This window comes from Podarcis tiliguerta (assembly GCF_965153285.1).
Source record: "Podarcis tiliguerta genome assembly, chromosome: 17".
Taxonomy (NCBI): domain Eukaryota; kingdom Metazoa; phylum Chordata; class Lepidosauria; order Squamata; family Lacertidae; genus Podarcis; species Podarcis tiliguerta.
Genome location: NC_139550.1, coordinates 25,398,083 through 25,425,135, shown reverse-complemented (window position 1 = coordinate 25,425,135; position 27,053 = coordinate 25,398,083). Strand labels below are relative to the sequence as shown.

Sequence of the window (27,053 nt, the reverse complement as noted above, 5' to 3'; positions counted from 1 at the left end):
ATCAGTTCAGGCTTCGTGGCTTACAGGGTTAACTTCAGATAAGCTTAAGCACTCAAAAGCATATGTCTGCTCAATTTTCTACGCCATAACAAATCCAAAAAATCCAAAAAAGATCCAAAAAAATTATGCAGTGCTGAACAGCATTTATGATTATGAAATTTAGTCTCACTTTTTAAACCAGACAATAAAATTCATCTGTAGAAATAGCAATCGCGTATGCAGCTGTTTATAAGTGTTCTGATGTTGTTCTAATTAAATAATTGAATGGGTGGCCCCATTCTTCCATGCCAAACTGCTTGAAGAAAATACCAAGTTTTAAACCTGGAACTTCCGTTGACCAACCAACCAATAAGGCACACCACTGTTTCATTTCCTTGAGCATATCTTCAAAGGCATTTTAAAAGAAAATACTTTATATGGAAGACTAGAACAAGTTGTCAAGCAGTCTTCAGAATCTTGTTCACACAGAAGCAATTTACCAGTAGCTGAATATTTTGTCTGTGCTGTAAGAATGTACCTTTGTTCTAAAGGGAATATCCTCTTTAGGAAATAATCGAACGGGTCTTTAAATATTATTGTAGTTGTGTGGGAGGGGTCTTTTCTTAACCCAGCCACGGGTGTGCTATTGATGGCATGGGTCTCTAACATGGCATTTATTTCATGCCATGTGCTCTCCTGATTCCATGGGAAACAGCTCCCACATGACTAAGAGACCCTTTTAAGAGCCTGTCCACAGTTGTGATCCCCTAAATCAGGGGTCGCCAACGTGGTGAGATGGCCCAGCCAAATGGCCAGTGGTCAGGGGGCTACAAGTTGGAGCTCAAACCATATGGAGGGTCCCACATTTGCTATCCCTGTCCTAAAGGTGTAAGGTCAATACGTGCTCATCTATGCACCTCTATTTTCAAGCATATTACTGATAGTTCTATTATTACAAAACGTTACTACAGCTATGTGTGTGAGAGAGACAGAGGGACGGAGAATCGAAGAGAAACATAATTTTTCAGGGATTTCCTAGATAAAAAGTTCAACTCAAAATCATTTATTCAAACAAAACGTTTCTTAAATACAATTAAATACATTGCACACTTAATGCACTCCTTCACAGTAAAAAAAACAAAACGAACAAACAATAGGAAGCACATGTTTGCTGAATGGTCCCTAAAAAGGCTTCATTAACCATGCCTTGTATTCTTTTTGTTGTTGTTTCACATAAAAAGAGAATTTTGAAGCTGTTTATTAGGGTAGTCATAATTGAGGGTTTTCAAAGGACACTCACTTCAGTTTTAATGAATTATGTTAAAATTTGCACTCCTGCTTTTCTGAATGTATGGCACAGTTGCCTAGGGGGGTTCCTGTACACACACCATTCAAATGATCAGGAGCTGAGCAAGAAAAGAAGCTGCTCAGGTTCCTAATGGATTGTGCTTAGCAATGCCGGTTGTGTGATGCAGCCTCTACCATTTTTGGACGACAACTCCAGGCATGTTTGCTGGGAACTGCTCTTAAGACGACTTCTGCAACTGTATCTTGCTTTATCCAGACTTTCTACTGGCAAAATAAATTTAATTTTTAATTGCTTGAAGGCAATCTCTCTGCAAAATGCTTACACTATTTCCATTGGACTTGGGAGCATAACCAGTGTCAAATGGCTCTGCAGCTAATGCTTAGAAATGTGTTTGTGTAGAAGGTGGCTAGCAAACAAGAAGGGAGATCTACAGCCAAATCTTACGCCTGTTCACTTAGAAGACTCATTGACAAGGTTGCCAATGGCTGCTTCACACTTAATGAGAACAGGTACGTTTGCTATGTCTACATTGGTGTGTATCTTTCCTTTTCGTATTTGCTGTACTTTTTTGTGAATGCAGCAAATGCACCTGCTGCGACAGATTGTGAACTGGTCGTTAGGATGAGCCAAAATCAGGAGTGGAGTCAAAGTGCAAAACCAAAAACAGGACGGGGAAGAGTCCCTTTTTTCTCTTTCAAGATTCTGTTCAGCAACACCTAGGTCATTTGTTTCACAAGAGAACTGTATTCTTCCGCCAGTTTTTTCTGCTCATTTAGTTTTTCCAGCACTGCATCCATTAAATACGAAGCAAAAGGAAACTGAAAGAGAAGCAGAGTAAGAAAAATGATCAGCGAAGCCTATATTTTTCTTCAGCTAAAAAACATTTACTAAGTGTTCTGAAGCCATTAGATTTCACTTAGTTCTGACACTGGCACACTTGCCCACGTCCGTTCTCTCCTAAAACGGATCCTCCTGATTAGTGTGTGTAACTGTTCCTTATCATAAAAATGATAAAAGAGCAGAATAAAATGAAAAAAGATAAACGCCTTATTGAACAATTCATGGTTTACTGACCATGTTAATGATGTAATCTGCAATACCAGCAGCTCTGTCATTTATCTTCAATCAGCTGATCAATATGAGGTTACAGTCATCTCTGGGGCACTTATAAGTAGACGCAGCACTGCATGCTGACTGCTCTCAGGAGAGGGAGAGAGGGAGCTATCAATACAGCTCCTCGGGCCGGAGGCAAATGCTTTCAGAGGCATCCAGTGAAACTTTGGGGACTAAATGCGGGGGGGGGGGGGGGAATCCCTTCACAGATCAGGATTCTATTGGGAAAGGTAAGCATAAAGGAAACTTTGGGGTGGGCGCAGGACAAGCTTGCACTGACTTTATTTATACTTTATGGTCAAAGTTAGAAAAACGACATTATTCACAGGATGGCTGTAATTCTCAAGAAAGCCTTCGTCACATAGCAACTTTGTGTCCTTAGAGCAGTAGTGTCCAAACTTTTTTCAAAGAGGGCCAGATCTGAGGAAGTGAAGGGCTATGAGGACCAAAGCAAAGGGCCAACCGAAGTTGTTAACCTTTGTTAGGATTGAAGTTGCTGAGGTATTTTTAGGATTTTTGCCTCAGGAGATAAACTGCCACAGGGGCCAGATTAAACAGACCGGCAGGCCGGATTAGGCCCCCAAAAAGGTCTTTAGACATGGCTGCCTTACAGCAACAGTCCACAGCGGAAAGGAAATGTTTTTCACCATGTGAATGGGTTGCTTGTGAGCATCTAAATCTACACAAATTCTGTGAGCTCACTATGATGTTGAGAAGGAAGAAAGTGATTTCCCCAGCAGGCCACGCAACAGGTGTGAAATCTTGTGCTAAGTCTGGAAAAAGCCTTGCAGTTGCAGAAGGACTTCTGAGGATCCAACCTTTTCTGGCCCCAAAGGCTATGAACCTCAACAAAGTGGGCCAGGTGTCTGGTAAGAGCTAGAAACGGTAACTAGCAAATATGGCAAAAGTGACACCAGGGGCTGGATTTGAAATGCTCAAGCATGAGCCTAGGTCAAGGTAGATGCAGCATGTAATGGCAGATGGACACATCAAGCATATTAAGTCATTCTGTTGAGAAGGTTGGGTTTGGTCGACAGATAACACTCAGCAGTTAGTACTGTTCAACGAACAGAAGCACTTGCAGAAGACTTCACTCAACACAGACTTAGCACAAGCATCTTCTTGAGATGTTTTGCAAGTCCTTGTGCAACACTTTGTACCAGCAGACACTGCGGAAAATATTTCACAATGCCTTGTGCTAACAGAAGCACTCCACTGAATTTCACTTCTTTTTCACAAAGGTTTTGTGCTAAGTCAGAGGAAGTCTTTTCATTTGCAGATGAGGGCTTCTGCTTGCACCTGTGGAACCAACCCATGGTACCTGAAGATTTCTAACCTCAACAAAATAGGCTAGGTTGGCAAAGGGGTTTGCTTAGAAATCCCTATAGATGCAGAGGTATTCCCACAATGGGGGGTTTAAGACCTTTCCTTTGCTGCAGGCCACACATCCAAATGGACCAATATCAGAAATAAGGATATGCGGGTTTGTTTGTTTTTTAAAGAAGTTTTCTTCTCCAGTTAAGTATTCACAGATGAATTAAGAACAAGAAAAAGTTGTATGTGGGGACATAAGCAAATGACTAACTCAAACCACCACAGATGAGAAAAATAAATTAATACAGAGAAAAACACATCAACATGTGTGCAGTTTATACACTGGCGTTAAGGTTTCTTGTGCCAAAGAGTACTGAGCCAGTGGGAATCATGGAATGCAGTTCACATATGACTTTGTAAATATCATTTCCCTACATTATGCTTTCCCCCTCTTCATGTAGTTATGTATAGGGTAACCACCATCCTTTCCATTCTTCAAAGTTTCTCAGACCTGTCTGTCACCACCCAGACCACATTTGCTTTTGAGGCATCTTTATTTTTTCCTAATAACACTCCCCTTTAGATGAATGGATTACTTTACCACTGTCTTGGGCTCATATCATTCTATATTTTACCTGCTGTTCACTACATTCTAAGGCTCCTTTGTCACTGTAAAATGATTTTTAAGGAGGTGTTTCTATCTTAATCATTCAGTGCAATCAAGGATAAGAGAGCTTGAAATGTTGCAGATGTCTTGCACATTTATCAGCTTCTGGGAATGTGTCCATGTTCTTATCTGGCTCTCTTTATAGACATACATTCCGCACTGCATCTTTGCAGTCTTCATCTTCAGTGGAGGCCTGCCAGATTTTTATTAATGGGTTAGTAAATATACAGATTTCCTCTGTGTGTTCATAATTCCTGAACAAAAAGAGCTCACCCTACAGAATCCTATCAATGGGGCCCAAATGTTTACTCTCTCTCATAGGAAGCTACATTATACTGAGTCTCATAGTACAAGCCCTTTTAGCTCAGTATCAGAGGCACCAGGTTGCCCCCAAGATTGGGGGGCGGGGTTTCCAGTATGTGTGACATCACGTGTATGACCCGCATGCCTTGGGAACGGCTCAGGAGGCTGGAGGAGCCAGCCAATGAACCTGCATTGTGCATGTCACATCACGCACGCACAACATACATGGGGGCACCTGGAGATTGTGGGGGCCTGGCCCCTTCAAACAAATATTGAGGGGGCCAAGGTGCCTTTGGCCCCCTAGAGTTGGCATGCCTGCTTCGTATGCATAGTGTAGGGGAAGCAGGCCATGAATAAAAACCAGGCCATAACTTTATTAATTAGGGTCAAATGTGTTTGGTGTGGGCACTGGGCATTTATCCAATGACCAACCAGCTCAGGTGCAAGTTGATTGACAGCTGGGATTGACAAATATTAGGGGTTCCCCACAGTGCTTCTGGTGGAACCCTAATCAGTAAGTGGCCTAGCAGCCTCCAAACATCACCCAACCTGCATATATGATTTTTTAATTGACAAGAGTTACAGATTATCCTGCCTGCAAGCTTGCCATCTAAGATATGGGGCCATCTAAGATATGGGGCACGGAAGGCAAGAACACCAATTCAGGTTGCATAAATCAAAGAGATATGGCTCTTAAACAGCTGTTTGAATGGAAGGACCAGGCTGAATGTTGGTGGGCCCAGAGTTCATATATTTTATGACTTAGGCCTGGTCTCTACCCAGGGCATTTGCAATGAAGGAATAAAAATGTGTATTCCTGTGGCAGGGAGTGACAAATTTGATAAGATGCAGCCAATGTTCCTGCAGCCAATCGGAAGCCGTGGAAGCACCGTCCGACGTTTGGGTTCCAAAGAACGTTCACAAACCAGAATACTCACTTCCGGGTTTGCAGCGTTCAGGAGTCAAAACGTTCGACTCACAAGGCGTTCAGAATCCAAGGTATGACTGTATATATATTCACCCTCTCCACCTACCATAAGCAAACACACACTTCTTTGGTTGAGGTGACAGAATGTAAAGATTAGGCCTCTCACTCTGGTCCTTTGCTGCCCCCACTTCCCCTGCAGTTTGCCCACTTTAAGATGTTTGACAGATTAATTTGATGCAGGACAGGTTGATTTAGAGTCCGCTAGCTTTGGCAAAGAATAGTTTTCAGAGTTTCCCATTTGAATTAAAATTTTAAGTCAGTACAGTGGTACCTTAGGTTACAGACGCTTCAGGTTATAGACTCCGCTAACCCAGAAATAGTACCTCGGGTTAAGAACTTTGCTTCAGGGTGAGAACAAAAATTGTGTGGCGGCAGCGGGAGGCCCCATTAGCTAAAGTGGTACCTCAGGTTAAGAACAGTTTCAGGTTAAGAACGGACCTCCAGAACAAATTAAGTTCTTAACCTGAAAGGAAATATCCCTTTCCTGTACAGTTGCATGGCCTCACATGGTCCGTTGAGGTGGTATGCATATCTCCACTGGGATACCTTGTGCCTCACACTGCAACCTGTTTATTCAGCTAATTTTGTGTGCTGCAACGTTCAGTTGCTTTTCATAAGCCACATCACTGCAGAGCTCATATTACCTTATTGAAAAGACAACCCCAAGCAAGTTTGTGATCGCTATGAAAGGAACAGCGGTTGCGTTGTGTGCTGGGTGATGCCGATTCTTCACAAGCCGCCTATTGTATAGATTTCAGCTGCCTTTAATATAAGGATACTAGAAGCTTTGCTCTCTGAGGGTTCCAAGAGAGCAAGGCCTCGTGAGAGAGGAGGCAGACATCAGAGAAGTAACTCTGCTAGCAAATGTCTCCAGGGACAGGGAAGTCCCGTGAAACAGCTCAAAGGGCAGCTACAACTAAGGTACAACTAGGGGGCAATTTTTAATTTAACTGGCCCCTCCCAATCTGTGTTTTGTTTTGCTTAAATTAAGCATTGGTGGTAGTAAGAAAAATGGCAGGTTTGGTACATGATAAAAAGACTCATATGACCCATTTCCAACTGTCATAGATTACAGTAAGCAAAGAAAGAAAAACGGAAGATTCATATGAAGTGGTCCTTAATGATCCAGCAATGTTTGGTGTCTGATAAGACACTGTACTATGCTATGGATTTCCCATTTGTTATCCTTCTGCCTGCAAGGCAGGGGGGAACAGCGAACAGAAAGGAAAGAGTCACACAGGGAGTGCCACCATGTTTGTGCAAAGCAACAGGGTGACTATGGGTATTACTGATATGTATGTATTTTCGTAAAATGTATATACCACTTGATTGTAGAAACACCCCCCCCAAAAAAATCTTGCCACAGATCTGCCCTGCCTCACTTTGCCTCCACCCTGCCCCTGACTTGGCAGAAGTAAGGGTTGACATTTGGTCCTCTTCACACACAAAGAGCCTCATAATTAGAGTGACGGCATTTTAGGGAAAGCAAGAATTTTGGTCAGCCCTTTAACAGGTGACCTTTAGCTTCTGCTGCAAGGTAAGTTCTGCAGCGCTGAAGCAAGCGGAAAGGGCTTAAGCAGTGGACCATCTGTGATTTGGCTGCTGTGTCCTGGCTCCTGCATCTCAGCCAGGCATTATATTGCCAAACCCAAATATTTATTTACAAGTCAGCCTTGCAAATATCAATGGTTTAAATAGAAGCCGGGTTCTTTCATTAGGTTCTCATCCTCAGCACACAGTACTATATTACACACACACACACCCTGCTGCCCCCAAAGTGTCTCTGCAAGAACAAGGATTTAGAAACACATATTTTCACTTTTTAAAGGACAGAAGTGCGACTATATAAAGGGTTACTTTGATTATGGATAGCTGGAGAAATGTACGTTGGATATTGTATATACGCAGGTATGCCACGTAATAAATCTCCTAACCAAGTCTTTCTCCATAAACTCTGTGTACATCTGTGCCATGGGAAGTCATTGATTACTCTCCATTCCATGAGCTTGAAGAAATGTTACGCATTGGAGGGACCCATTCATTTTTTCTTTCCTTCCCCAAGGCTTTCTGAACTACATGGATATGTGTTTCCATTCCAGCTTGAAATTATAAAAACGATGTAACTTTAAGAATTGGTTCCCGTTTGCTTTCCCCCCTCTTCCTATTTTCCTTTTGCGTCATATCCTTCAGTTCATAAGCCTTTTTGGCAGGCTTCTTTTGACTGTAGGTAAGCCGCTCTTGGAGACTTTTCAACAGAAGAGCAGGGCAGAAAGCCATTAAACCAGGGATGCAGAACTTTTCTCCAGCCAGATGTTGATGAAGGCCAACTCCCATCAGCACCGGTGAGCAGGACCAATGGCAAGGATGATGGGGTTTGCAGTTCACCAACATCAGGAGGACCAAAGGCATTGTAAGTGAACCATAGATACTTTGGTGATGAAAGGCGCAGCCCTTACTGAAGGTCCAGTAGGAGGCTATAGGATTCTGCGGAAGCCCTGCTACACTGGTGGAAAGCAAGAAGCACCATTGCTGCGACACTCCAGATATGCCAGTGAAATGTGGAGCCAGCCAAGGGAATGGCAGTAGAAGTGCTGTTGTTGGCTAAGCCACTGGGGCTGAGGATGCTGCGAAGTTATCTTGCATTCAGTGCGCATGGGGATAAGAGGCATGTGTGTCCCCCAATGCATGGATGTCATGTGCTGATGCTGGCAGAGTCCCTGACTGAAGGCTTATGGCAATATTTCCGGGGACATTGTGGGTGCCTCTGCTGTGTTTATTCCATAGTCATATGTTCCGGTTGCGTTTCTTCAACCTCATACGAAGGTCCATGCTTCCTCTCCTCTCCTGGGCGAAACATGGTAGCCATTCCGCTAGCATATGTCGCCCCTGCACCCCCAACACGGGTAATGCGAGGATAGGATTGCTCCGTAAAAAGACTCTAATAGCCCATTAGGTGAAACAAGAGCTCGCTGGAAGCTTTCTCTCCATTCTGCCTGTAATCTCACTCATATGGGCCGGGGGGGGGGGGAGAGGTCACTTTATGCAGATATATTTGTTCCGCAACTGCCCAGAGATATTATATTTGTTAATCAGCAACATTATTGATGATTTCCTTAGGCAGAAAAGATCCCGTCCCCTTTAGGTATCAGCAATACAGGAAACACAGGTGGAGATGCAACATCTACGAGGTGTGCCCCGGTTTACGACTCCTCTCTGGGGGAATCTTTAAATGACAATAAAGAACAACCAGTGCTCACCATGAAACCGCTCCCTCCCAAATTCTAATGTAGTACTAAAACGGTGCATGTCAGCAATAAAAATAAAACGTCTATGACATTTTAAATGTTATCATACTGTCACAGTGGAATAAAATTAGCTTGAAAAATGATCCAAAGGGATGTGATGCTGTTCATTTATGTATAACAGCAACAGCAGCAGTTTCCCTGTGTTCATAAAGGTTTCTCCATTAAATTTACCTCCAGTCAATAATTAGGAGTCCACAAATAAACCTAGGCAATTAAATCAATACTGTTGGGCAATTATGTTCTAGAGGCCAGGCTCAATGGCACAAGAAGACACTATATCAAACTTCGGTATTAAGTGATCTCATGTACTTTGCTGCAAGACATTCTGCGAGGGGGTGGGGAGGAAGTGGGGGGGGGTGGCCCAGCAGATCACAAAACGGACGTAAACATCTTGGATGGGAAACGCAAATGACACAAGAGGGCTCTAACTTTTCCAAGCTTATTGGCCTCCACAGAACGGGCAGGAGTTTTCATGTCAGCCTGGCCTTGTCTGCAGGATGTGCTGCCCTTCGTGTTCCACAAAACTGGATGGGTGCCTGCGGTACTGGTCCGCTGAGAGAAGGGGTATTCAATATCTTCCAAGTGCACCTGCAACATATGATACTACCCTCTCTTTCCCAAAAAGGCAGCTATCTGGCTTAGGCTTGTGAAGTTTTGTTGTGATTTAGGGCTGCCTTCCATTTTCTTCCATCGTCAGTAATTCCACGTATTACAATTGTGCTCATCACATGTCCACTGGCATGCTTGAGGAACAAACGTTATGTTCGTTCTGCTATTTCTACACATGCTGGGAAGCCATGGCAAAAAGATAGAACAAGGCCCATTGTAAATCTACAGTCAACTTTTGGAGCCCGTGGTTGGAGTTGGAAGCCGCTTCTTTTCTTCAGCAACTGAGTTCCAAGTGCTTCCCACTTGGTGGTGGTGAGAAATGAGCAGCAGTATGATCTGAATCATCTCCAAAGGCTGCAATTCTCAACACACTTAGGTGGGAGTAAGCTCTGAACTCAATGGGGCTTGCTTCCAAAGAAATAGCATTGTGCTATAAATGACATGAAGTCCCACCGGATTAAGGAAAGATCCTGCCTTTCCAAAATACGTGGATTCCAGCCCGAAACCTAAAACTTTGCCTACCTAAGTTATGCACTAATGGCCAGGTGAGAAGTTCAAAAGGAGGATACAGAAAACAATTTTTTTGTATTTGATCTTTCTATTGTATAGACTGGCAGAGGCGTAGTTCTGGAGACCTTTTAACTATGGTTAAGAGTTTTTGAGACTACCACCTTGCCTCTTTTGTCTTCCCCAGAAATTGTGTTACGTCAGTATTAATGTTAACTGGAGTCCCTGCTTAACTACAGGTTGAAGCCAGTTTCAGATCCTGCCTATGATAGAAGCCTACTTAGCACTGGTAATGGCAAACATCGATGACAGTTACACTTAGCCAGGGTTAAGGTGGTCAGAGGAAGAATGGCAGAATTTGTGCCACGAAGGAAGAAAGGGAGCAATGAGCAACAGGGGAAGTATAGAGTGAGTTCTCAGTTGTGTCATCAGCTCCCAGTCTCTTAGCCACAGTTAATGTATCACCAGAATTACATAGGCACCAACCCCATAAAACGGTTGCCTGATTCACACTTCCTATTGACTGGATATTTGCATTTCTGGGATTTTGGGGCAATGAAAGTATTGGCGCTCCTTTAACCTTTTGATAATAAATTAAATACCAGCCAGTCAATAAATATCAGCCATCACTGTAACACTGGATTTTAAGTTTTGATCTCATTTAGGGTGAAAATGTGTGCTGCTTTTAACTGGGTGCACAGATTGAAAGCTATTTCCACGAATCTCCCAAACCATTTTAAACATCCCCCTTTTCACTTTCTGAAGAGAAATCGCATGTGCATTTTACGACATTTGTGCAATAAATACTGTGGCGCATCTGTCATAAATAGACTCTTCTCTTTGTAGGACAGTTTCTCCCTGGATTAGGGAGACACATTAGCAGAACTGGGAGGATAAATATACTACACAGGAAAGAAGTTTCAAAACCCAGTTTATGTTGTCAGCCATCTTGAAACAAAAGCTGGCTATGACTAGAAAAGCAGGGCTCTCACCTGCCAATAAGCTGCCCTTGATCACTTACAAGAGGGGAGCATCCCAGCAGACTTGTGTGTGTATTAAAAAAAAAAGACTTGAAAGAGAAGAAAAAGTATCACACAGGTCACAGCGGCAGTCTCAATGGACCCCTCAGGGATTTCAACTAGTCTCAGCCTTGTCATCCTCTATGCAGCCTTCCACTCTGCCCAGAAAATGTCGATAGGAAAATGTTTGAGGGGCCTCTGGTGGAAATTTTTTCATTCTTTCTGCATTGACAGGATGCCAAATCAATATTTACTTCCCACTAACAAGCTGCTTGAGGTCTCAGTAGAAAATATTGTAGAGAATGCGGGAAGACACGGTAATAAACAGCTGTCTGGCTGTGAGGAAAACATGAATTGACTGGAAACAGGTCCATAGTAAAAGGTCACAGAAACCCATGAACTCCTCAGGTGTCCATATCAACTACTAACTTTAAAGGCACATGATAAAAAAAATCTCTTTTTCCTAAGACATATGAGGGAACAGATCCTTTTCTCTCCACTATGGATATAGATAGACTCAATAATTTAATTAATACGTTAGCCGAGATGTAGGCTTGTCTCCCTAGATGTTCTATTTTCCATATGTATCCTTAGCTCAAACAAATATGGTGTTAACCTTTCCTCCATCTCATGCAAAGTCTCAAAAGCTTAAGAGAAAAGGATGTTTAGGAAACACCCTTGGAAATTTTCAATAGATTTTTTTTAATAAAAAAGATACTGAAATGCGTTTTAATTAAATCTGTACTTGAACCTCTCAGACTTAGGTGAACTCTGCCTAAGATATTCAACTTCCCTTCTTTCCCCAAAACGTAAGCAGGAATGGTTCACTTGGGGCTGAGTTTAGCTAGGGCTGACATTTTCTTCCAGCCCCTCCGCCTGTCTTCCTTTGCCGTATTGAGCAAGTGGCTTCTCACCTTGCAGGTGCCACTAGGAGTGGGGAGCAAGGTGACATCATAGGAGGCCAGGCGAGATGTGCACTGATCACCGCTTTTGGCTTGGCCAATGTAGCTTCCCATTGGAAAATAGGAAATCCAAATAGGGACCTCCACCTGGCATCATTATTATCAATTATTTCTCTGTAGGAAGGGCTCCCGATAGGCGAGTGAGAAGCAGAGCTTTTGGACCAGACAGCCATTTCCTCGGAAGAGAAGCACTCTGTTTCTTACTCAGATAATGGGCTCCTCTCCCACCAGGAATTGGGAAATCACTCTAGATCTTCCATGCAAATAGCCTTTGAAGAAGTTCTCCTTTTTCAATGGGAAGGATCCCCATAAATACAAGGAGGAGGTAAATGAGACTCTTTGGCCTTCTTCACACTGGGAACTGAATTCTCCCCATCTTAGCTGTCAAAGGTGGGTGATAACAAGAGTGTTCTCCCCCATAGCTGAGGAAGTCAGCAAGTGTAGCACATATTTTCTGGACAATATTGTGTAAAAACAGCATCTTTCCAGTAGATAAGCAACTGCATGCCATGAAATAAACAAATTATAGCCAAGGTTATACTTGATGATATAGCAAAAAACCAAGCACCTGTCCTTCAAGAAGCTTCTGTAAGTAGCCCATCCATTCTTTGTCGCTTTCATATTCCATTTTCATCTGTTGTGTTTCCTAAAAACACACACCAAAATAAATAAATAAATATTGGTGCACAACAATTCCTCTATTATAGGGTGCAGAAGTTGGGGCCTGCCACCCCTTGTCAGCCAGATCACCCTGTCTACTAGCAGCGACATTTAAAGGGATATAAGAAGTAGAGAAAGAAGACTTTTCTGTCCCAGGCAATATTGAGCAGGGCTTTCTTCAATGCAGTCCCAACCCTCAGTATAGCTCCACCGTGTTGTTAACTTGGATGTCAGGTCTGTGGCTTCTCAAGGCACAAATGGTGGACCTCCACAGCTGATGAGCCAGTGGTTGCAGAACTTCTATCACAAAACATGTGGCTTTTGGAGCTTAGCATGGGGGATGCATTTGAGGGACAACTCCAAACTCCCCAAGGATCTGTGGAATAAGTTCTTTTAAACCTTGCCCATTTATTCACGAGCGGTTCGCCCTTCCCAATAGATTTAGCCTACGTCCCAAAAATACTGAAGTACTGTTTCTGGGGGAGATGGACGGGTAGGTGGGGGGGGGGGGCTCCCTGGTCCTGAATGGGATGACTGTGCCCCTAAAGGACCAGGTGTGCAGCCGGGGGGTCATTTTGGACTCAATTCTGTCCAAGGATGCAAAGATCAATTCTGTGTCTGGAGTGCCATACTTACTACTGGAGGAATAGTTTATTTGGAATTGGAGGGTATGAAATATGTTGCATTTAAATTGTCACTCATTTCTGAGCAGTGGCAGGCAAGAAAAAACTAGGGAAGGCCCAGAGCACAGTGATCAAGAAAACATGCAGAAGGGCCCAAATTGAGGCTACAATCCATTACTGGAAGTAAATTGCATGCAAAGACGGGTTCGAGCAGATGAAAACAATAGTGGGTCCAATGATCAAGAAGGCAGTTTCTGCATGTGCTGTGGAGGGAAATGAGGAGCAGATGGGGTTCCTCAACCTGGAAAACTCTGGTCCTAAACCTCCGCTATGTTCATTCATGAGAAAGGCTTCCAGAAGAAACCCCAATGAAAAATCTGAACCCGCTGCCTTGTGGGACATCTAAGGGAGAAGAAAAGGCTAAAGAATAAACCATATATACAAGCAATAACCCAATATAGTGGTACCTCGGGTTACATACGCTTCAGGTTACAGACTCCGCTAACCCAGAAATAGTGCTTCAGGTTAAGAACTTTGCTTCAGGATAAGAACAGAAATTGGGCTCCGGTGGCGCAGCGGCAGCAGGAGGCCCTATTAGCTAAAGCGGTGCTTCAGGTTAAGAACGGACCTCCAGAACGAATTAAGTATTTAACCCGAGGTACCACTGTACATACATAGAATCATATAAACTTAGCTAAAGCATCCATGACACACACCCAGTCTAATCTTGTTATTGCATTAGTGGAACCTTATGGTGAAGGGTGGGTAAGAAATCAGAAGAGGAGGAAGAAGAGGAAGAGGTGAATAAATTTATAGAGTCTAAGTGACACTGCTACAGCCCACTGAGTTAAATGGAGCTATGCCAATCCACACCAGCAAAAGAGGGGGCTTCCTTTTAGCAAACCCAGGTGTTATTGGTAGCTTACCTCATCATCCTCAACATCAAGTAAATTGTCTAAATCAGTCTTTGAAATATTAAGGATAGATGCTGCCACGTGCTGGGCTCGGTGAACAGATGCTTTGGACACGCTGTTGCATTTTTTGTTTTCTTGCATTTTTTTACTACATCTGATTCGCGTTCTCATCTCTTTCACACTAGACTGCAACTCTGTGGCCAAACTCTAAGGAAAGTGAAATAAAGAAATAAATGATCAGTACATTTCCAGATCACCTTTCAACGCCTTTGGTCTTCATACTGGCACATCACAAATGCTTTAAGGTATGCCTGCAGTTGGGGTAGAAGTCATAATCAAAAGAAAGTAGGCTGCACATGACATATAGGTGTGTAACTGCAGAAGCATACGTGTGTAATTGAGAAACACCCCATTTGTTTGGCATATGTATGTTAGTAAAATCCCTAGAATGGAACAGAACAGAGTTCTGGATTGACTTTGGACAAAGTCTGATGTGTTGAACAAGACAGTTCTACAAATAAACCACCCCATTTATTGTTTTAAAAGAACCTCAACATGAGAAACCACATGAGGTAATTAAGTTAAAAATAACAAAACCCTGCCTACAGTCCCCAAAAGCTGCCACAGCTGTTATCCTCTTTTGAATTTGCCTGAATATTAGACCCGTGTTTTGCTCTAGATGATAATTTTTGGTTCCACAACGGGGTTAACGGTGCATACCTACTCATTCAATAGGATGAGTTCAATTGAGTTAGTTAGGATTTACTCCCATTTAAATAGATTTGCAGCCTAAAACCTGCAATAGCACCTAAGAAAAGATAATGCAGCATAAACATGCACATCAAATGCCCGATGTTGCCTCATTGGAGCAAGCTTCTATTAGTGATAAGATTCATACAGTTGTTCATGAGTAAACAAACAACAACAACAACAACATGGAATTTATTTTGAAATAAAGTTAAAAATTCAGGCGACAAAAAGGGAAGAACACATGTAACAATACAAGAAGATCACTGATCATAGTCCTTAGCCATCATTAAATTGTACCACTCCAAAAAGCCTAGTGTGTCTTCACATGTTGAGAAAATGGCAATAATGTTTGTTTGTTAAATGTCAAATTTAAGAAAGAATATGAAAAACAAAGCAAGATGAAAAAGGGACATGGAAGTCACAAACATATGGACAGCTTCAGACCAAAAAGTATGTAGCACACTGGATACAGCCACATCATATGCCTCAACAAGCGCTTTTCAGCATTACATCTCCAGCACCTATCTGTATTAGACTGCCTTCTGGTACAGGCATTGCAGATTCCAGTATCTATTCCTTTCCATCTCCAATACCAGCATTTCACAGGGAGTCCAGGTCTTCAGCAGCATGTCATCAAGGAAGTCCAGCTGAGTAATCAGGAGTCCACTGGATTTCATTAAGACTCCAGGGATGCAACCCCCTTGCCAGTGGCATTCCAAATCCCACCAGGGAATGGTCCACCCTGACAATGGGCTTATTACAATCCACTGACCAACAAACCAGTGACCAACAGATCCTTGGTTTGTAACAAAGACCAGGTCAAGGTTGTGTCTCGTCACATGAATTGGGTCCTTCATAAGCTGAGACAGGCCCAATACCAGAAACAAACCCTCAAAACCAGTCCAGAGTAGATTGGCTTCCTGGTGAGAGTAATATGTAATTTCATACCCTCCAACCCTTCTCTGATGAAAATAGGGACTACTTCTTCTTCTTCTTCTTCTTATACCCCACCAATCTGACTGGATTGCCCCAGCCACTCTGGGCAGCTTCCAACATATATAAAAGCATAAAACATTAAGCATTTAAAAAATCCTTCCCTATACATGAGTGCCTTCAGATATCTTCTTAAGGATGTATACCAGTAGTTACTTATCGCCTTGGCTCGGGGGCCATGTCCTCCAACATTTCTCCGATGAAAATAGGGACGTCCTAAGGAAAAGTGGGACTTTCCAGGATCGAATCAGAAACCAGAACGGCTTCCGTAAATCCAGGACTGTCCCTAGGAAATAAGGACACTATTTATTCTTCGTGTAGCACTGTCTGGGATAGAATGCGGGGCAAAGGTATGGTCCCGTTACAATTCACTACATGCTATGGGCCTTCTGGGCCCATCAACACCATCAAGGCTGCACTGCAAACTTCCAACCTCCAACACTGAAAGTAAGAAACTAGAGAGAGGATTTGCCTCCAGGGATAAAGAGATGCATAATGTTGCTTCTGTTGCTAGATCTATAGCACTGGAGGGCAATGCTGCAATCCAGCACATTGATTTCAATTGTTCTTAAGCACCTCTAACTGAATACTGGATTGCAGCCCAAATGGCTAATCAGCAGGCAGGACTTTAATAACTCGTACTCCACTGATGTTTTTGTTTTCCCCTGTGCTGGATTCTCATGGTAACTGTAAAACTATCCCTAGTGTTCCCCGACCATCAGTGCCACAAGGGAAGCATTGCAGTTTTGAATATGTTTTTAATTTTGGTAGCAAATAATTAAATGGCAAAGAGCTTGAAGTTTTTACAATGGAGGCGCACATATGTTTTAGAGGCTCATGATCTATTTTCCCACTAGAGTACTACAGAAGATAGAATTCCCCCTGTGAAAACTCACCAACCCAATCCTTCTTAAGTAGCTAATAAGTTCAATGCTGAGTATGTAAGGGAATGATCAAACAGTTTCACCAGCAGCACTAGCTCATACTGGTTTGATGGAAAAGAGAGAGAACTACATAAATAACGGCGAATTTCTGCGCAGCTTTAGAGAGATCACACCTGAAATATTCAGTCGGCCTTAAACAGCTGGCATTCAGACATGATCAAAACAAAAGTATTATCTGTCAGCTGAAAGCAATGGCTTAGCATTGGCAGCAAATGAGAGCCAAAGTCTGATTAAAGAACGAGTAAGTGGTTTATGAAAAAGATTTAAGCAGAAAGGTGGAAGAATATGGTAGAATAGAGAAAGGGGAGTCACCACACTCAATAATTCAGTGAACATCCAGCAGTTTCCCACTAATTCAATTGTAAACAGCTCTGAGAATGTGGCTGATATGGAGGGGTATACACTTTCTTGAAATAAATATATAAATAACTGTGCAAGATAGCAGACTACATTTGCTATCTGTGATTTCTTTTTCTTTTTTAAATAAATGTGTCAGTCTCCAACCTCCATCCTAGGTAAAGCTGATGACAATCAATAAGCACAGGAACAGCTTGGTGGCCTTCTGGAGCATAGTTCCAAGCACAGGAGCCAACTGCAGGGGGCCGTGGGTGCTTGGTCACCCACAATAATATAATTGTGAGGATTGGGCACCACAAAGTCAAGGAGCAAAGCCAGCAGGTGGCATTGGTACTGCCTCAGAGAGAGAAGCTGTTCAGCTCTGCCCTGCACAGCCAGCCAGTGAGGCACCGTTTCTGGGTTAGGGGCTTAGACGCTGAGACAGAGCCTCTTTGCCTCCAAGTGTGAGCCTCTCTCCACAGAAAAGGGTGCTTCACTGGCTGTGGAGAGTAGGAGGAAGAGGAACGACTGCCGCAAGGCGGACATGCGACATCACATGCACTACGTGCTGGCATGTGCTTGTCACATCACACGTTCGTGTTACGACAGCGGGCACCCACAATCCTGAGGGCAAGATGGCTCCCCTGGTTCCAAGAGTAGCCACGGCTAAGGAAAACACAACTAGCAACATTGCCAGTCGAGTGTCTGCATTGCGACACATGACAGAAAAACAGGCTTATGAGGGGGACTACTTACAGAACCCACAGGATGGAGCACCACTGAAAATGCACCATTTCATATTTCAGGTTACACAGAGGGATTTGGAATAAAGGGTGAAAGGGTAACCAAGTTCCAAATCTTTGTTCCTGCATGCATTCATGTTTAATGTGTCATAAAGGATGGTGTTCCATTACGTATTGCTCAGAGTAAACCCATTGGCATTAACTGATGCAAATTAGCCATGCTTGTTAATTTCAGTGGGTCTACTCTGAGTAACATTAAGGGGAATACCACTGAAAACATCTGTATTGCCACTCTGGCCATCAGCAGTTGTGCTCTCTACTGCCTTCAAGAGCCAAATGGAAGGTGCCCTTTGAGGCAAGTTTCCTAGTGTTTTTTCAGACTGGTTCTTCTCTGCTGGATGGTCCAATTTCAACAGAGCACTAGTTGCAAAAAAAATAAAAAAATAAAAATAATAGCAAGAGCTTTTGACATGCATACACTTAGCACTGTTTATAACAGTAATCACTTTATTTATGGATGCTGTGAGCCAGCCAGAAGTAAGATGATAATAATTGTTTGCGGTCTATAATAAGGGAGGGGGTGACACTCACTCTAAATGTCACTCTTGGGATAGAGGGAGAGAAGATGGGAACTCAGCCTGAAGCTGGAAAACTCAAGAGAACTACTCTAATTTTTATTTCCTGCACACGTAGTAGGTGGTCATTCTACAGACATTTTTTATTATTATTGAAAAGAACCAAACTGGACATTTTAGGGGGGAAACCTCATAGGCACCCATCCATTTGGCTTCATTTCCCAGTGGTTTCATAAAAGAGCCACAGAGAATCACTGGCTATACTGTTAGCCGCTAAAATGACTGACCATGCAGATTAAGATAAGATTCAGAATAAGATAAAGATGTGACATGTAGAATATGAGTGGTACACAAAATTTGTAAGCTGTACAAAGTTAGGATGGTGCTATTTGCTCACTGACCGTAGGATTGACCTTAGGTGTATGAAACAAACAAGGATTAATCAATAAAGTTCTCCACTTGGGTGCCAAATCAGAGTTTGGTGATTGGGAGCGTCCATTGACTCATTACCTCCCATTTGCATGTCTTATGTTTTCGCCAGTCATAGCTTGCCATGACATCTACATTGGCAAAGTAGAATTAGCACAATGTCTTCAAATAATGATTCTGAAACGAGTTTACAAACTTACAATTTGCCAGCTCAGATGTGGCAGCAAAATATGGGTAGCAAAAATCAGGAAGTGGAAGAGGAAACCCAAACACAAGGGAAAGAGGGAAGGAGTGTGAGCCCCAGGGAAGAACCCAGTTGCCAAACCACCATTGATTTGAACCATGGAGTTTAGAACACAGACTAACAGGCTTTTTTGCTCAGTACATTTTCTTCCCTAATAATGTATGTGTACAGAAAAACTGAATGAATGCCTCCCTTGTACAAAGCATGGAACCACATATAAAATTGATTACAGTATTATGAAGCATGGTTACTGGTGTGCTGAGTAAAGCACTCTAATTTCAAGCCTTTGGTTTATTCAAAACATGTTCTTCAGGGAGGAGTTGTAAACGTATTTGAAACATATCTAAAGAGATTTCTCTAATTCTGAAAATCCATTTCTTATTTCCCTTTACTCATTTCACAATCTGAGATTTGGGTAATCTGAAATCAATAGTTACAAAAGACTACTCCTATGGTAATTTTCCTGCTACGTCTTGAGAACAGCTTATTTCTTTGATATTTTTGCAGTTTGTCAGCAGTTCACTATGGTCTGAAGAAGACAAAAGACAGCAGAAAACGAAGATCAGCAAACGAAAAGAGCAAGGCAGTGTTGTGATAAATTCATAGAAAACTAATGGAAATCTCTTCATTTATTTTAACATAGTCTCTTGTCTCTGAGGCACTTGTAGGCCTGGATGAAACATCTTTGATTTATTTTTTTGCTCATGCATGCATTGATAAATGAGAGGATATCATTTTGTGGATATAGGGGCATGTTAAGGGTATAGCCTGCATATTTCAATTTCTATCCCCCCCCCAAAAAAAACCTGTCATGAGGATCCCAAAGGGACACCAGGGCTTGAAATTTGAACTCAAACTGAGGCCGGGACCTTAGCCTGAGGCTGTGTACCCTCAGATCTCAGAGTTCTTCTTAAATCCAGAAGAGAAGGTAAGAGGAAAAGAACCCTCTGGTTGGCAGGCAATATGGAGCCTTTGGCTCCATATTGCCTGCCAACCAACTGTAGGTACCAGGAACCTACAGTTATGCATTTCACTGGTAAACAAAGCAGTACCTCTCAAACTCTAGAATCTAACTCAAAACCTCTACATTTAGATTTTGAGCATATTTCTACTGTAGTCAGTACCCATGAAACTTTCCTTAAAGCATTTCAGCTCCCAGGAATCTTAAATGTCCTCAAAGACCTAGAAATAAAGGTCACACTTTTACTGACCTTATTTGATATTCTCTCAGAAAATACATTTTGAGCATTAGCTAAAGTCTGCTAACATTTTTGTTCAGCTTTGTCAGTCTGAGCTTTGATCTACTGGCAAATAAGAAATTAAGAACCACTAGTCTTGTTCAGTGTTTGGAGAACAGTACTAAAACTGTTGGTACTGCAAGCATCGGAGTATCTGTATAGCTAGTATACTATCCCCCGCCAGGTTACAGTTGAATGACAAAGGTTTTGCAATCTTAGTAAGACATAAAACTAAGGACTCAACAAAAATATGTGAAAATAAATAAATAAATAAATATTTTTTAAAAGTTATTTATACCCCACCCTCCCCAGCCAGGGCCGGGCTCAGGGCAGCTAACACCAAATATAAATTACAATAACCCTAATAGGGAGAAAAAAGTTAATTAAAATACGGCTTAAAATGCAGCCTCATTTTAGTAGTAGCCCATAAATCAAGACCATAAAGGGAGGAAACATCAGATATTCACCAGAGCCAGCTATCCATGCTAGTCCTACATGGGCCAGCAAAAAAGCCAAAGGAAAATTTATATGCCAAATCCCATATAAGGGGTCAGAGTGAGTCTACGCCAAAGGCCAGGCGGAACAGCTCTGCCTTGCAGGCCCTGCGGAAAGATGTCAAATCCCGCAGGGCCCTGGTCCTGAGCGTTCCACCAAGTCGGGGCCAGTGCTGAAAAGGCCCTGGCCCTAGTTGAGACCAATCTAACCACCTTGCAACCTGGGACCTCCAAAGTGTTGCTACGTATGGACCTTAAGGTCCTCCATGGGGCATACCAAGAGAGGCGGTCCCGTAGGTACGAGGGTCCTAGGCCGCATAGGGCTTTAAAGGTCCAAACCAGCACCTGACCCTGTACTCCACCGGGAGCCAGTGCAGTTGGTAAAGCCTAATCCAGTTTTGCAAATGGTTCTGGGTGCTTTGAACTGAAGCATGCTTAAGCCTTACACTACTCAGTTCCAGAGCTTCAGCAGCATAATATTCAGAAAGAAACATGAAAATACTGGTTTTTTTAAATGTCTAGGCCGTCTTCCTGAATAATAATAATATTCAGGGTGATTTACAATTTCAAAAAAACAGAAAGATGACCAAATCAGCAACAGAACATGCAAGAAGTTCAAGAATTAAAACTGTGGTTTCCCCCCTGATCTTCCAGGGTTCTTAACTGTGCAGGAAGCTCACCTGGGTAGAGCAGGCTGCAGAAGAGGGGTGTGTGTGTGTGTTGCAGGGACACCAATGGAAAAGTGTGGGAGGAGCCACTGTCCCTAATCTCCCCCTCACATGTTGGTAATCACGGGGGGGGGGGGGAATTGAATGACTAGGACTAGAGATCCAATGCTTAATGCTGGTAGTTACCTATATCTTTCTGTCAGGATTAGCATGGGTGTGCCCAAAAAACCCGAGAAGTAAATAACTAGCATCAAGATTTCACAAAATTCAGCTGGTATTGTCAGAATTCACCACATTTTGGACACACCCTGTAACATAAGAATGCTGAACTATACCACTGGGTAAAATAAGAAATCTTATCACAAAGCCCATGGATACATCTTTAAAATGTTATATATGCTATCTGTAGATCTGGAAATGTTGGCCAAATTATGTTTTGTCATCCCTCAGAGCCAGAAAAGGAAAAGATTCAAAAATTAAAGGTAGCCATGCTGACCCATAAGAAAATTTCAAAATCCTGAGTTTGGGCCAGTGCCTTGTGATGCCCCTCTCAAGACCACTTATGGGGATCCCCTTCAGGTTATGGATCCAGTATCATACGTCCCCACCCAGTCATTTTCCTGACCTGTGGATGACCTGCATTCTCCTGACAGCCCCTTGACATATCATGTCTTATCATTGGACATTGGCTGGTGTTGAAGATTGATAATACCAAGCTAGATGGACCAATGACTTGATTCAATATTGGGAAGCTTTCTTCTTCTTTAGCAAGAAAAAACTCTCCTTTTTGTGTTCAATATTTAGATATGGTGGTGATTTAGTAGACCTGAACTTCACAGTATAGCACAGTCTCTGTCTTCACAATCAGCAGAAAAAAGCATCTCCTTGAAGAGATTTCCATATTTTCTTTTGCCAAAATAGAACTGGATGCATGTACCATGCAGGTTCTATGTGCTTGCCCTCTTGCGAAAACAATCTTGAACATCTATCATATACTGTATAGAAATAACTATGTGATTGTACCCAAAAGGCATTTGAAGAGCCAGAACAAATAGTTTCCCTATGCCAGCTCTGGATCAGCACACTACGTTGCTATACTGCAGCAACTCTTTAAAACGAAATGTGCTTCTATATTAGTTATGTGAATCAGGTCCATAGACACTTGCCTTTTCAGAATTATATGAGCAGCTGCTGGAAAGATGCTGCCCACTGCCATTTGGCTGCCATATATATATATATATATATATATATATATATATATTCTAAATTTCAACATAGGCTGAAAGATTTTCAAAGATTATAAATACAGTAGTATCCAGACACAGTTTGTATACTGTAATATTGAAACCCCCAAGGAAATGTGCTATCTGTGTCCAAATCATAAATGGAGCCTAATTTCCAGCACAGCAGAAGTTTTCAATTTTTCATCTGGAGCGATACAGAGTCTGTCCAGCATCTACATTATAGCTCCTGGTGTACTGTACGTATTTCTTACCATATGCTAACGCAAAACAGCGAGAATTCAGATATTCACTTCATTCATTAAAATCCAGATAGCCTATTATTTTCCCCTTGCACTCTAATAGATATTCACTGTCACCATCCAGGCTTCTGATTCAATTTGCCTAAATCCCATCTGAAGAGTAATCCTGATGGAGAATTAATTTAATCACCAATTTCTTCTCAGAACCATCAACTGTGGCTGTTTCTTAATACAAGCATCGGCGCCTGACCTGCCACCAAACGGAAGCCTGGTGAATAGAAAATAGTCAGCGAATCATATACATCAAGATTTTCCAGATGCGTCATGAAAATGCTCCCATGAGCCACTTGTGGTAGTCTTCTAAAGAAGCCAGCCTGTGACCTTCACATGTTTGAACTATAGCACCACGGACAGCAGTGTGGGGAAGGCTGTTCTAGCACATATGAAAGTGTTTAAATTAAAAACTATTCTGATTTATTTTCTTATCACACATATTATGGATGTCCACAGACTGGCAAACTCACTGCCTGGCGACAATGGTGCAAATGCATCATACTGGAATTTTTTCCAAATCTGAACTAAAATTACAACTGTAAGATTGAGCTAAAATGGACCAAAAAGTTCAGTCTTTGCTTTCAAGCTGCTCCAACATTAAGCTTGTTTCCTGCGACCAAAAACCTTATACAAGGAATGGTGCTTCTAACCAAAATTGTATTATAACATCTTTCCAGACACAGTAGAGAAGCCAGGAAATCTTAGTTATCATCAGGCTACATCCTATTTAACCAGTGTATTACTCACATAGTTCTAGGGCTCTGATCCTAAACATTTTTCCTGGAAATAGGTCCCACTGACCCCAGTGGAGCTTACTCTGAGTAGACATATTTTAGATTGCATGAATGTAGTCCCAGAGCAATAATTAAATCAAGATCTATAAAGTATGAAAAATTCAGCTTGTTAATTAAATTGTTGAGTATTTGGGGCATTTTTGCAGTATCTGCTGATATCAAATACCAATACGAAGCCCTCCACTTGTAAAACATTACAAAAGCTGCTTTATTTCCACCAATCATACAATACAAATATGTTACATTAAACTTCTATTATAAATACCAAAACTGATATGAACATGTAGATGAAAACATCCCACATCCTTAAAGGAGATATTTGATTGAAATTACTATCAAACAAGTTTTCCTTTTTTAAAGAAAGCCTTTCACACATCCCATATTCTCCAGTATTCCCCCTCAAATTCAAAATCTCCCAAATGTATCTACTGGTGCAGACATAGCTGACAAGAATCCAAGTTTCCTGTAGATAAATATGATGGCTGAAAGTAACGCAAGGCTGAAGGCTTTGGGGGTTGACAGTACTGTGAACAAACAGATCAGATCACTCAAATGAAGAGAGAGAAAAGGTGAAAGCAGTATGGACAGCTGCTTGGCCAATAACCTGGGGACACATACTCTTATCTCTAGGATTGGGGTGACGGGCGGCTGAACTGAGCGCGTTGTAGCAGAGAAAAGGGCAGCAGTGTCTACAGTGAGCAAGATCTATAATGCAAAGTAAAGGCATAATGCAAATTACGATCAAACCGAGAAATGGTACTGTGTTTTGTACTGATGCAGCCCTTACAGTGCTGAAGGTCAAAAGCCAAGGTACGTTTGTACGCCTGGTGTACACTTCAAATGCAGAATGTGTGAAAAGGGTCTCTGTCATTCACTTGAAGATACAGTCGTCTCATAATAAGGGCCGATACAGGAGGGAGAGACATATCAAAGTGGAAAAGGGAAGAGCAGGGCGAGGATAGAAGAAAAATTGGCAGTTTCCTAGAGGGAGAGGGTAGAGATGGCACAGAGTATACTTCAAAGAAGGAGGTGGTGCCAGGGGGAGGGGCACAGGTACTTCCTCATTGTGCTAACTTAATTTCCCTATGTGTGGTTTTAGTGGGAAATGTTTAAGAAGTAGTTTTTATGTGCAGTATATAGTGCTACTGATACCCGAGGAAGAATCTCAGCTGTTATTTTTTGGTAACACACTGTGTTTAAAAATGGGTTTCAGAGGACTCTCCTTGCATAAATATTTAGCAACTAGGTGAATTCAAGTCAATAATGGCTGCTCTGCTCATCATCAATATCTGATTTCCAGACCACATCTTTGTTTTCTTGCAATTTATCTACCAGGCACAATAGATTAACAGTTTTCAACAAAATTATTCTATCAAATGCATATTGACCTGGGTTTTGTTTATTATGAGGTTTGCAACTGTGTACGTTTTAAGATTGTCACAGCATAAATATGTAGAAAAAGGCAGTCCTCAGAAATGACAAAAATGTGTGAAGCTGCTGATTCCTTGCAATGGTTAACCATGTAATGGTGTAACCATATAACAGCATTTCAAGAGTATAATCTAAGGCATTGGGAAGTCATTTGACATGTTGCCATTGCTAAACAAATGGGAGCCAGAAATCCCAGATGATCAACCTCAAATCACCTGAAGATCTCCCAGTAGATCCCAATCAACCCTTTGTCAACCCCTGCTATATACTAATAGAAAACTCATTCTATGAGGGTGGATTTGTATGTAGGCAAAATGACACTACACAAATGGAAGGTAGGAACACATCTGCAGAAATAAAATTTTAAAAAATCTGTAGGAAGCGAGGGGAAACGAAAGGATGAAAAGGCACAAAAACAGCTTAGTTAGGATTCAGCAGGCTTGGTAGGTATGGAATGCTGACTGTCTATTAATTTTTTGTGCCAAGATTGGGAGAGAGATGCAAGCCTTGTTTGTAATAGAACAACACTGGGAAAAGGGTTGTGCAAGGCTAGAACCTTGAACAAGAGCATTCTATGCTACAATAGGGTTCCATATTTCAAGAAGTAAAAATCCAGACACAAACGTTGTTGAGCTCCCCCCAGCCCCCGATGCAAATTTTCCCATTTCAATTGGCATTTCAGTACGGCAACCCTATGCTACAACATTCTCTATACTGCTAAAGCAATTTGCAGCAGAGCTCAGTATCTGAATAGTGTAGAGAGGATCTGCACCAGTGCTGCACATGACTACAGTGGTACCTCGGGTTACATACGCTTCAGGTTACATACACTTCAGGTTACAGACTCCGCTAACCCAGAAATAGTACCTCAGGTTAAGAACTTTGCTTCAGGATGAGAACAGAAATCGTGCTCCAGTGGCACGGCGGCAGCAGGAGGCCCCATTAGCTAAAGTGGTGCTTCAGGTTAAGAACAGTTTCAGGTTAAGAACGGACCTCCGGAACGAATTAAGTACTTAACCCGAGGTACCACTGTACTTGCAGCTGGCACTGGCCTGGAAGATCACAGAATCATATGAGTTGGAAGGGACCACGGGGATCATCTAGTCCAACCCCCTGTAATGCAGGAATCTTTCGCCCAGTGTGGGGCTCGGACCCACAATCCTGAGATTAAGTGTCTCATGCTCTACCAACTGAGCTATCACTCAGGAGATATCCATACAATGTAGAAGAGCAACATGAAAAGCAATGAGCCTTGTGGCCCCTTAAAGATTAAACACGTATCATGGTTGCAAGCTTTCGGGCACTACAGGTGAAATCCAGTTCACCAGCTGCATGCGTTGTTATACTAAGTTGGCAGGTATGTTTATGCATGAGTGTCGTGTTAAAAATGTAATCAGATAGTTCCGAGTGAAATGATATGCCCAAAAGTACAGATTGTGAGAAATATGCAAAACTAGAAAGCAGTGTTGAGGAGTAACAAATATTCTAACACTGGTACATTCCTAAACACACATAGTGGATAATACAAAATACTACGGGGAAGATGCCATAGGGGCAAGATGCAGTATGGGAAAGGTGACCTGGGGATGCTGTTTGAAGCAGGCT

General features: G+C 42.2%; 1 protein-coding gene across 3 annotated transcripts in view; it reads right to left on the bottom strand.

The window, feature by feature from the left end:
• Positions 1–1,021: 1,021 nt before the first annotated feature.
• CNTLN (centlein) overlaps positions 1,022–27,053 on the bottom strand; it is a 161,576-nt gene continuing 135,544 nt past the window's right edge. For 2 of the 3 annotated variants that reach the window (XM_083419493.1, XM_083419492.1), the window contains 3 exons: positions 14,285–14,479; positions 12,644–12,721; positions 1,022–2,106 (listed from right to left, as the gene is read on the bottom strand). In XM_083419493.1, coding sequence (XP_083275619.1) covers positions 2,005–2,106; positions 12,644–12,721; positions 14,285–14,479 — 375 coding nt within the window. In that variant the 3' untranslated portion in view covers positions 1,022–2,004. Of the gene's footprint in view, positions 2,107–4,350; positions 4,576–12,643; positions 12,722–14,284; positions 14,480–27,053 lie in introns of all 3 variants that reach the window. The other variant, XR_014506276.1, reaches the window with a different exon arrangement.